This window comes from Rhinolophus sinicus, chromosome 13 (genome assembly GCF_057876585.1).
Source record: "Rhinolophus sinicus isolate RSI-liver-muscle chromosome 13, RSI-T2T, whole genome shotgun sequence".
NCBI lineage: Eukaryota > Metazoa > Chordata > Mammalia > Chiroptera > Rhinolophidae > Rhinolophus > Rhinolophus sinicus.
The window spans coordinates 56,278,983-56,291,319 of NC_142513.1; the positions used below are offsets into that span (position 1 = coordinate 56,278,983).

A 12,337-nucleotide genomic window follows, 5' to 3' on the forward strand; every position below is an offset into this window, starting at 1 on the left:
TCAGCTCTGTGGGATAATGAGCAAGTGAGTCTTTTTCCTTACCTGGTTTATAAAGATAAGAACTGGTGCTCTCCTGGAGGAAAGAGGCACTGGAGAGGGTAACCACTGTCAGGAATCCACAGCAGGTGATACAGAAGTTAGAATCCTCTTACTACAAAGAAATGTGTATTTGACTGATTATAAGGTTTGCTTTTATTACCAATTCAATATCCATCTTGCCCCAACAGCTGTAAGTGAAATGAGGAAGGAGGTGGGAACTGTACCCCATTTTTTCACCACTGGATCCCCAAGGTGTCACACACAGTAGGGGCTCAGGAAGGATTTGTTGAATGAATGAATGAATGAATGAATGAATACCAATTTTTCTGATCCTCCCATTCATTTCAGGTAAACCAATCAAGTGAGTTTCCAATGACTGGCCTCAGGGAATAAAGGGTAAAGGGCTGGTCATATTGTCCTATCCCCCAAAGATTTACTGAGGGAGTTCCTGCGGTAGGTTTATCAGTGACAGGAATTAGCCCAGAATTACAGAGAGAGCATCATTGCAGGCCTTGTAACACACTCCTCACCACATGTCACCTTGGTCACACTATGTAACCTCTCAAGGTCCCCATATACAAACTTAAATTAAAGGCAATGATTCTCGATGCTCTCTTCCCAGCTGATTCTATCAATGATGGAATCCAGAAGAGACCTTAGTATCTGAAAATAATCTCTAACCCCAGTGCTTCAAGGTTTGCTTACAATTATTTTTATTATTATTTTTAATGAACTAACACAAGGTACCAGGGAACCCTGGCAATGGGGTGATTCATAACATGACCTTGGGCTCATGTGCTATAAACTTCACAAACAGGCACAAACCCCTTCCACTAATTACTTCCAATAAAACAAAAGATGGAAAATCAGCATCAGGAAATGGCACAGTACAGTTGATACTATTGAAGTAACTACTCCCAAACTGGGCATCATAGAATACAGCAAGAACTGGGAACAGATTTGCTCAACGAAGGAGAACCTCATCCCTTTAAAGCCCCATGGACGCCACATTGGGAGTTTCTCCAGGTGGAACACGAAATGCAAAAGGAGCGAATGGCCAGGACTGCTGTATACTATCCCCCAGTGACCTGACACAGAGACTATATTTAAAGAAGCACTTATTTCAGCGGGAGTGACAGCATTTAAGGAGTGGCCCCATTCCAGTGCCAGACAATCCTTCATGGGGACAGGCGACTGAGCACGAATGAGGTGAGAATTGCCCTTGGTTGGTTCAGCAGTTAGTGTAAGGAGCCAGGAAGGCAGTGCAGAAGTTAGAGTTTGGAAATCAAAACAAGTTTACCCCTAAATTGTTGCAGCCACCTCAACACTCAAAAATTAACCACGTTTTCGATTTACGAGATCCACGTGAACTAGAAACGCAGACTCTGACCGCCTTGTAAATTTCTTAAGTGGTAGCTGCTTAATGAATCATATTATCCCATTGAAGAGCAATGGTAGAAGGCATGTAGTAACCCCAGGTTTCCACAGCTCTCGTGGGTGAACTAGCCACTGTCTCTCACAGCATAAGAAAGTGGCACGTACGAGTATATTACAGCTATATTACATGGGGCTTCTCATTATTGACGTAGCATTTATTTATGTCAGGTAATTTCTCTAAAACTCTGAAAGAAACATTAATACACAGCGGTATATTTATATATTTGGGGGACTCAGGGTGTCAAATCAGAGTTGATGTGTCTTCATTATACAGAAAAAAAAGAAACAAAGAGGCGGGGGACAAGAGAAGCAGAGCAAATATTTTAACCATTAGAACTGATCTCAACTTGAGGGTAGAAAGGCGCGACAGCATTTACTGCCCCCACCCCAACTACCTGTTACTCCAGAGAACAAGAAGATAGGAAGATGGCCTATTTGGGGGATAAGCTATCACGGGACCTAAGTGTTTCTCCAAAACTGAGAAAACACTCAGCATAGCCAGCATGGTTCTGTTTTCCACTTTCGGAGACTTCTGTTCACCTGGTCTCATCAAGTTCACTGTCAGTGTCTCAAGTTCATAGCTCACTGTCCCCTCCGTGCAGATCAGTTCTGATGGATAATACATTGTTCCTTTCCTGTGGAGTCAAGACCTCAGCGTATTGCTGACCCTTGCCAAAGCAGTTTGCCCTAGGTTCCTCACCCCACCCTCCCCACCCCCACTTCCCGTTCCACACTGGATGTCAGGAGTGAGTTCTCTTAGAGCACTCAAGTCAAACAATGAACATTCACGACACTCCCTACTCCCATGCCAGTGACATCTGTTTCAAAAGTCCCGAATCGAGACACACAGCAGAGATTGATTTCTCATGGGACCTGAGCATTGTAACAGACCTGGATCGTGTTTTCCTGTGAAAAGGAACAGGAAGACTGTACACATTGAAGAACTGTGGCTACACTTCCTCGTCCCTCCCTCCATCCCATGTGTTGTCCATTGTGTTTCATCCTCACCTACAGAGACAGTGCCAGAGGCCACTAAACACTTGTCACTCAGGCTGTGGCTGGGAGGGCAGCAAAGTCTAAGCCAGTGCTGACTGCATCTCACAAGTGATCTGTTAAGAGAGGGGCGTACTCCACCTACACGAAGAAAAGGGCCTGGATTAAATGCGCTGTACAATGTGAGTTTGCTAAGAGCAGACGCCCCACAGCAAGTTCAATGGCTCTAAGAAATTGTGCTTGCGTTTCTTCCATTCGGTCGGGCCCAGTTTCCTGGGACCTCAAACACCACGTCCTCCCAAAATATGGCTATAATGCTGGCAAGGATTTGCAGAGACCATTTCTGCAAATTAAACCCAAATGCAATATGTACAAAGTCAGTTTACGGAATATCTATCCCATTAAGTTTCTTTGAATAGATCAATATAGGAATAAATATCATTCTTAAATTTAGCATCTAATCATCCTAGAGACCTTAGGACACCTGGGAAGGGGGTGGGGAAGTAGGTTTCTATAGATAATGCTTGAATATTTGGTTTTCTGTATCAGAGTATCTTCAATGCTATTGTGCCAATTTTCAAATGGAAAATATGATAGGTGATACTTTTAAATGCAAAAATATACGTATCCTGTACTTCAAGCCCAATATTTATATGACGACTCGAACTTCCTGCCAAAGTCAATTTGTTAGGTCATTGGGCTCCGAGGAACTTGATGAAGGAGTTTGAGTGTTTCTCACGTTCAAATGCATTTTGAAAGGCAAGTAAGTCCTGGCACCTCAATAGGGGAAACCACACTCCTTGCTCAGTATGTGCACCAACTGGAGCATGTTATCCCTCCCCCCAGCCTTGGGCCGGGGAGACCCGAAACTAAGCACGCAGCTCTGTAATGATCAGGGTGGTTCAGGACACCCCAAATCAGTCACCTGAGTTACACACATCTTGACAGCTGAGAGGGGTCCTAAACTAGGGGTCACAAAATCAACTTCTCCTCCGGTGCTACCCAGGATCCTCTGGACGGTGACAGACAGGAAGCGTGGGTGCACTGACGGTTCCTGAACAAGGTTCTTGCACCATTTCCTTTCCCCATAGGTGGGTCACATCAGGACCTGCTCTCGGGTCTCGGGCAGACGTAGAGCAATCAGGCCACCCCCAACGAGAGACGTGGCAGCCAGAAGGATGGGGACCACTTTGGTTATCCCCACAAAAGAAGCGAAGATGGTATTTCCCAGAATGGCTCCAAATTTGCATAATCCATTGAGGATGCCAAAGGCTGTTGCCCTGTGAAAGAAGAAAGTAAATAATTTTCAAATATCTCTCTTTTTGAAATTTTCTCAGGTCATACATGAGTATTATGAAATACCAAAAGAATGAACAGAGATGAAGTGTAAATGTTCCCCCTTAATAACACCCTCCATCCTCGTGTGTCAGAGACTTCTAGATGACCTTTAATAGCATTTCTCCAAGGGTAAGACTACATTTCCCTGACACCCTAGTTGCTGAACGTGGCCATGTGACTAAGTTTTGGCCAATGAGATGCAAGTGTAAGTGGCAGCTCCTGGGAGACTTCCCTAAGAAATGTCCTGAGTGGGCCTTTTGCTCTCTTCTTTCATCCTTTTTCCTTCCATCCTGCTTCCTGGAATGCATAAAAACCCTAAATTGGACCATGGCTGAGATCATGAAAGGGAGAACAACAGAATAGAACGAGCCTGCTCTGGGCTTCTTCTGGAGAGGAAAAATAAAACAAAGACTACAGTTTGGGGGGTTTTCTGTTACCCAAGGCAGAACTTCACCCTAAATATTATTCCTCGATCACACTCCCCTGATTACTACGATTCACCATCTATCCTTTCTTGACTCCATCTGTATACAGAGACAATATTCCTAGCACTCTCTCTCCATCCAAGAAATGTTTCTTTCCCATACCACAAGTTGATTAAGAAGGTGGCTATATATTTGTACTTTAAATTCTTTTTTTCCATTTTCTTTTCTGTAACTATCACACTATTCCTTTTCAAGCACCAGCCTCTGACCCCCGTCTTTTTGTTTGCAGGATATTTTTTTGGATATTTTCACAATTTTCTTTTTCCAAATAAGCTCTAGACTAATTTTTTCAAGTTCCCAGGGGGAGGAGGAGGGGGGAATTTCATTGAATTTTGAATGGATTCTTTTAAGTTAAAGAAAAACTAAAGAAGATTTGACATTTTTGTAAATCTTCTTAGAATTCAATAACGTATATCCTGACATACACTTAAGTCTCCTTGTACATCTCTCAGTAAAGCTTTGTGGTTTTCTTCATGTAAGTGTTTCACCTTTCTCATCAAATTGATTCCTAGATATTTTACGATTTCTGCTGTTACTAGGATTTCAATTTTATTTTTAATTTTTTAATATATTCTAAAATATATACATTATTAAGTCAGCTGTATTAATGACCACCTTACCAAATTATTTGTTATTTCCAGTAGTCTCTTTAATTAACTCTCTTGGGATTCCTAGATGTACCATCACGTTCCATTCAGATAATGATAATTTCTCCTCTTCTTATATTTTGTAAAACTTAGACGATCTTCGGTTCAGGACATAGTGTGCTGTGCTTTTCTATAGCAGCCTAAATCCCAGTACTGCTGTCACCAATTTAGGGTTTTTTGCAGCATTTCATGTGCCTGCCTTCCACACGACTTCACGTCCTTTTTAATCACAAGGCCCCTTTATCTGTTATTCTTAAAATTCACAATTCCCCCTCCATGAGGGGAAATAACTGCTAAGTAATGGCGTTGACGCTATGCCTTTAAATCAAGCTTCTTTCTGTGTGGCTTGTGCAAAATAAAAGAAGACCCAGAGCACCTCACCGCAATTCTCTGCAAAGGCCCCCGACCATCATACCTCATCCCCATCTTTATTGCCCTCACCTCTCCCCAGTCCTGTGCCCATCTGGCCTTGCACCTTTTCACGTCATCTCCCATCGGCAGGCCTGTTCTTAACTCTCTGGGACTGCGTGATGCATGTGGCTGTTGCCCTCCTAGTCTTCTCTCCTGGGCATGCTGTGCACTCACCCTTTGCATCCTGCCATCCACCCACCCTATCCAGCCTCAGCCTGCCCACTTCCAGGCCTCACGCAGGAAACACTCAACAACCTGAGACACGTCTGGTACGTGGAACAGCGGGACACCGAGATGGCCGTGGTGAAGGATCAGGGGAGCAGGGAGAGAAGCCCATACAAGTCCCCGAGAGAAGCCAGGGAAGAGCTGACCTCTGGTTGGTGGGGTACAGCTCCACCGTGATCACATCCAAGGCGTTCCAGGCAGCAATGCTGGTCCCGCAGAACAGGCATTGCCAGCCGATCATCGCTGACTCGCTGTTGCCAAAAAACAGGAAGAAGCAGCAGACTGCTGAGAGCAGCATGGAGCCACCTGTGAAGGGAGGCCGAGGGCACAAAGAAGCGTGAGGCCCATGTCTCAGACAAGACTGTCACCCACGGGTCTTACCCCATCTCCCATCCCCACAGGCACACCTGAAGGAACAGGTTATCTCAAGGTCAAGGTCCTCTCTACACAGACAGCACAGCATGAACCTCCACATAGTACCCCGGCCATGGAATTGGTGCCTCTGCATGGGTCACGTCCCCAGAGTTAGCTCTGGGAAGGGTTCTGGAACCTTTGTTCTGTGGTGCTGCCCAGCTCAAAATAACTGGGGACAAGGCAGAGGGGGCGTTAGTTGAGAGTCTATTATGTGCCCCAGATTCTTCTAGGTGCTTGAGATACAAATATATACAAAATACGAAACAAAACAAAACAAAAAACGTTCTCATGCAGCTTACATCCTAGTGAGAACACAACCATAAATGGACTATCGAAGGAAAATCTGCCTGTTTTCCATTTATGCCCATCTCCATCCCAGACACCTGATCTGCCCTTCTCAGCCCTGCTCTGAGCAGTGGGGAGGTGAGAAAACAGGTCCCAAACAACCAGCTGGGAAAGAGGGCAAAAAAGTCCCGAAGAGTCCCCAGCAAATGTCAGGAGCCTGGGGAGCTGGCACTTCCGGTTCAAGAAGCCAGAAGGCTGGTCTGGCCTCACCACCAAGTGGTGGTGGAATCTCACCGTCGTACCTGGAGCAGCCAAAACTAATGCCAACCTCTGCTGAGCAGCTGGGAAATGGTTACTGTCCAGCTGGATCCTGCTGATTTTGGGAAGGGGGAGGGCTACGAGCAGGTAGCCTGGTTACCTCTTTGCAAACAGCCAGCAGACAACCAGAAGGAGAGGAGACTGGCATTGGCTGGACCACAATTGCACTGAGAACTGTATCACCCACATGCATGCATCCTGTAGAGCAGCCAGCCATGGGGCTTGGCTTATAAGAAATGCTGACAAATGTTTTTTGAGTATAAAATATTATCATCAAAGAAGTCAAATAGCAGTCAGGGACCTGTCCTTCAAGTACGTTAGATGGTCCACTCGGAATCACTCAGTTAGGAAATAGAGACGAGCCCCTCACCCGGACCAGAGGTCCCAGACCACCCCCACGGGGCCCTGGGGTTTTGTTGACATGCCTCCTTGACTCTACACCAGCAGAATCCATCTTACCCGTGTGGTTTTCTCTGCACGATTTCTTTAAGAAAATGAGAAGTTCCACTGCTTTACTAACCCATGAAGCCACCTCCCTGGCCCAGAGGAGCACAGATGGGGTGTCCCTAACAACTCACCGATCATCTTGAGCCTTCCGATTCGATCCATGAGCAGGGCAGAAATGATATTCCCAGGCAAGACGGACAGACTGCCGAGGAAGCTGACCAGGTAGATGAGGAAGTCGTTATCTTGCTCCAAGTCCATGTGGCAACCCTCCTTCTGCTCCAGAAAGGTGGAGTTGACAAACCGGCAGTTGATGAACTTGTGTTCGTAGAGGTCTGGGGAGAGATGGGGCAGAGTCAGGCATGAAGTCGTGCCCCTTCCGTGGGCAGGTGGCACCAGCCTCTAGCAATCAGTCTCAAAGTCAAGGTGACACGTGGCCAGGTACGGATGAAGCGAGAAGCCACTAGAAGTGTAATGACCCGTCCTATTAATACATCGATCAGCACGGGGCAATGAAACACACATTCACGGAGAGGCGTGTTTACATACAGCATCTCTCCAGCCAGAGAACAGTCCTGTTTGTATCAATGAGATGACAGCACAGGTCCCAGTGGCTGGACCACCCCTCCAAGGCTACTTGGCTTATAGGAAGCAGAAGACAAAAGAATCAGGTCCAGATTGAGTCGACCACTCGAGAGCCCATACAGAAACCTGACCATTCTTCAAAATAAAACCCATTTGCTCAGTGGTTTCCAGGGCAGGGGGGTGAGCAGGGGGCCCGGGTAGGGAGACGAACAGGGGAGCACAGACGATGTTTTAGAACAGTGAAATTACTCTTTGTGATACTATAATGATGGATATATGTCATTATGTATATGTTTGTCCAGGCCACTGTGTAACACCAGGTCTCCAATGTATAACACTAAGTATACAACGTGTCACACCAACAGCGAACCCTCATGTAAACTATGCACTTTGGGTGATAATGACGTGTCTCTGTAGGTTCATCAATTGTAACAAATGTACCACTCTGGTGGGGATGTTGGTAACGGGAAGACGGCGTGTAGGGGCAGGAGGTATATGAATATCTCTGTATCTTCCTTCTAATTTTGGTATAAACCTAAAACTTTTCTAAAATAATTAAGCCTTGAAAAGTAGAAACCATATGCATTGGAACCAGTTCCCATGCCTTCTGACGCCTTCTAACACCAGCTGTCCTGGCAGAAAGATCGCTAACTAGGCTCCCAGGAAACACGGGTTTGGGGGACCGACTCTGGTGCTAATGACCCTCTTTAAAAACTCCTTGAACCTCCACCCACAAAATTAGAGGAGTACCCCTCATTATGTCCATGGCTTCCCAGTTCTGATGTTTCAGGACTACAAGTGTTTGCAAAACTCCTGACGTTAAGAGTATGCAAACAGAGGGCGTCGTTAAAACTTGAAAGAAGAAAAGATATGCCAGGTTTTAACGACAAATAGCAAATGTATTGAACTCATTACTTTTTTAAGTTCAGGCTGAAAGAAAAATTTAGAAAGGCAAGTCTCATCATGGATTACTTAGAGACTGAGGGATATGTGAAGCCAGATAGTGAATCTTTGGAGGTTGACATCATGAAGGAAAAAGACGTCCTTGCATAACTGTCCCTCGGTGCTGATGACAGGAAGAAAGCACTGGTTTGGACATAATGCAAGTAATTTAGGGGAAAGATCACAGACTTTAGAGACAAACAATTGAGGAACGAATCCAAGCTCCCTAAACTTGCTAGCTGTGCCCTTGGGCAAGTGGCTTAAGCCTCAGTTTCCTTAGCTGTAAAATGGGTCTAATGGAACATTTCTCACTTGACACAACGTAGGCGAAATCCTTGGGAAATTCTTTATATCCCAACTCCATCTGGTATGTTATTAACTTACGATGAGAGTGGTAAATGTAACAAGGAATGAGAGACTGGTGGTATCTGTGCTTCTTTTCTCAGTAATGGAAATCTGAAATGATGGGATTATAAAATATTCTCATTATCTTAACTTCATGCACAAAGTTTGGAAGGATGCCATCTTCCCTCTTCATGTATTATCGTAAGGCCATGATGCGTAATTTTGCAAGTTTCAAATGAGGCAAGATCTTCAAGAATGCGCTCCATGCATAACATGCAACCCTCCCAGAAGGCTGTGTTTTAACTCTGTGTCATCCTTTGTTCCTACCAAGGACCCTTAGTATATAGCGTCCGTCTCACTGAAATCAGAACACTCGCCCAGAACTTTGACATGTGGTGAAACTGAGATGCAGATACATTAAATGCCTTGGTGAAGACGATGCATCTCATTTGTGTCACAGCTGGGGCTAGGACCCATTTCTCCATCCTAAGGCTCAGTACTCGTATCGGTAGCTATGTTACTGCTCCTAAAGCTTAAGACTGAGCAGTTTGGTTCTTAGACAAGACGAGTCCACCCTTGCTGCAGTCTCCCCACCCTGTCCATGTTCTTACCTGTGTTATAAAAGATGGTGGATTCAATGGTGCAGTTTTTGAAGTAGGTATCCGTAGATGTAACGTCTTCGAAATAGCACTCGTCAAAGAACGTGTCTTCAAAGAGAACATTTTTAAAGTACATCTTTGTGAACCTGTGGAGAAGACATTTGCCCCTGAGTGATCCATACAAGAAAAAAAAAAGGAGACTAGAGATCAACATGAAAAACATAGAAAGGCAGAAAAAGAACTGCAAATCAAAAGATGCGGAAAAATTATTTTCAACCTAGACTAGTTCCTAGTTCTTAGCTGTTGGTTTATCAGTGAGGAAGGGCTTCAGGGGCGTGGAAGCTGGTGTCCGGTCCCGGTGTCTACAGGGCACTAGACATCAGCCTGCTGATTCCCGAATGTAGGTCCATGGGTCTCCTATATCAAAATCCCAGAAATGTGGAATTGTGTGAAATGAAAATATTGCTAGCTTCTCATTTTATGAGGAGCTTTAAAAACCACGCAGGTCCCTCAGCGGGTGTTAGAAGGTTTGGAAGCAATAGGTTTGGGATGGTCTGAGAATCTTCATGTTAAAAAATTTGCTCCAACAAAAATGTGGATAAATAGCCCCTTTCATTCGCACTGTTGGTAGAATATAATTGGTTCAGCCTCTTTAGGGAGTAATTTTGCAAAACTTTTAGCGCACAGTCCTTTTGATCTAGGAATACCACCTCTAAGAATTTATCGTACATGTCGCTGCTCATGTATTCAAAGAGATACAGTCACTGGTGCTCATTGCAACATTTCTGATTGTGTTGTATTTTATTTTTTATTTTTTTTATTTTTTTTAAGGAGGGCACAGCTCAGAGTGGCCCATGCGGGGATCGAACCAGCAACCTTGGTGTTCTAGCCAACTGAGCTAACTGGCAACATTTCTTACAACAAGAATTGATTACTAGGTAGATGACAGGTAGGTAGGTAGGTAGGTAGGTAGGTAGGTAGGTAGACACGTGGATAGCTACCATAAAATGGAATACCATGTAGCCATTATACTTATTACTAGATCTATAGATCTATATGTCTTAATATGGAACAATCTTTGAGATGTATTGTTAACTACAAACAAAAGTGAAATGTAGTGTTTATATCATGTGACCATTTGTGTATGAAAGGATATGACACCTATGTCTCCAAATGCATAGAATATATCTGGAGAGTCACACAAGAAACATGCACTGACATTCATTAACATCATCTGCCGTTGGTTATATTTACCAAGCTTGGTCAAAGTTCTCAGCTAGAAACCTCTGGATAGATTTTCATCTGTGAAGAATTACAACCCATTCATTCCACCCCTGAATGACCATTTGTCTATGCATGCATTTACATATTCAGTCCTCAGCAAACACTTCCTGAGCATGGTGTTAGGTGCTATGAGTCCAGAAGGGAAAGCCATGGTCCCTGCCTTCAGGTATAATTGGGGGGGAAAAAAAACCAACCAAACAAAAAACAGCAGATAACTAATGTACAGTGGGAGTCAGCGATAGAAGCAGCACAGGGTGCTGAGGGGAGGGTCGTTGTTCCTCTTCCAAGCCACCAGATAAGTCAGCCCATGACCACATGTGATGGCCAGTTCCCCTTTTTCCTTCACGCTATGTTGCAGTCTGCTGAGAACGTAGAGCCACCTATCATTAGCTTCTGCAAAAAGACCTCCAACCCAATAAGAAGGCCTGGGCAAATGCTTCTCAAAGAGATGTCCCAGACCATTTGCATCAGAATTGAACGGGAGGCTCTTATGAAAGATGCAGTTTCCTACCCAGACCTCCTAAACAATAATCCGCGGAGTCTGATACCAGTTTATTATACTTTAAAAAAAAAAAATGTGAGCGTCATTGATCCAGAAAGCCAAGTTATTCTGAATAATTTTTCTTAGGGTCAAATTTACTACAGACTCTTAAACAGAGGCTTCGAAAAGCTATCACTGAACTCTTCAGATTCATGGAGAAACTAATGGATATGCCTCTTGTTACAAGAAGATGCCTTTGATTTCAAAATAAATGTAATTTGTATGCTGGACGTATTTACTCAGGAAAGGTATTTCTAGAGACTGTCACAGGTTGATGACTTTCTTAATACATTCTTCTCTTTCATATAGTAATAGGCTGCTGATGAGGCTTTCAGTGACATTTTAATGTTCTGCCAAGGGTGGGTGGGAAAGCAGAGCCATAAATCATAATGGGCCCCATGCAGGCAGACCTTAAAATGTATCTCCAAGTGAATTATAAAAAAACCAAAGTTACAAAGGAAGAGAAAAAGGAGAAAAGGCCAAGGCATATTTTATGAGTCTTTACATAACTCATCACCTCCGATCTCTAAAGTATATACTGAACTGGGCCAAGAGTCTATATTCAGGAGAGTTCAAAGGCTGAAAAAAAAAAAAATGTCAGCAAAAGTATCATGTAAAACTTTTTGTGTAAGAAAACAGAAGCCAGAGGGTAACGGGGGCGGGGGGTGGGGGGTGGGAGATGAGGGTAAGGGGGATCAAATATATGGTGATGGAAGGAGAACTGACTCTGGGTGATGAACACACAATGGGATTTATAGATGATGTAATACAGAATTGTACACCTGAAATCTATGTAATTTTACTAACAATTGTCACCCCAATAAATTTAATTAAAAAAAAAAAAAAAAAAAAAGAAAACAGAAGCCATTGGCAATCCAGACTCCGGCAGAATTATTATTACAAATATTATATTTCAGTTAGCCTCAGGTTCAATGGTTAGTCCACCAAATAATCTAAACTATGCCAAAAGTCACATCTATTCAGTCACCATGTTTTAGACTTGAT

At 43.9% G+C, this 12,337-nt stretch overlaps 1 protein-coding gene across 9 annotated transcripts in view; it reads right to left on the reverse strand.

The window, feature by feature from the left end:
* Nucleotides 1-728: 728 nt before the first annotated feature.
* The window catches only part of SV2B (synaptic vesicle glycoprotein 2B), a 101,048-nt gene continuing 89,439 nt past the window's right edge, over nt 729-12,337 (reverse strand). For all 9 annotated transcript variants that reach the window (XM_019726699.3, XM_074318264.2, XM_019726696.3 and 6 more), the window contains 4 exons: nt 9,520-9,653; nt 7,171-7,371; nt 5,722-5,881; nt 729-3,749 (listed from right to left, as the gene is read on the reverse strand). In XM_019726699.3, coding sequence (XP_019582258.1) covers nt 3,566-3,749; nt 5,722-5,881; nt 7,171-7,371; nt 9,520-9,653 — 679 coding nt within the window. In that variant the 3' untranslated portion in view covers nt 729-3,565. The remainder of the gene's footprint in view (nt 3,750-5,721; nt 5,882-7,170; nt 7,372-9,519; nt 9,654-12,337) is intronic.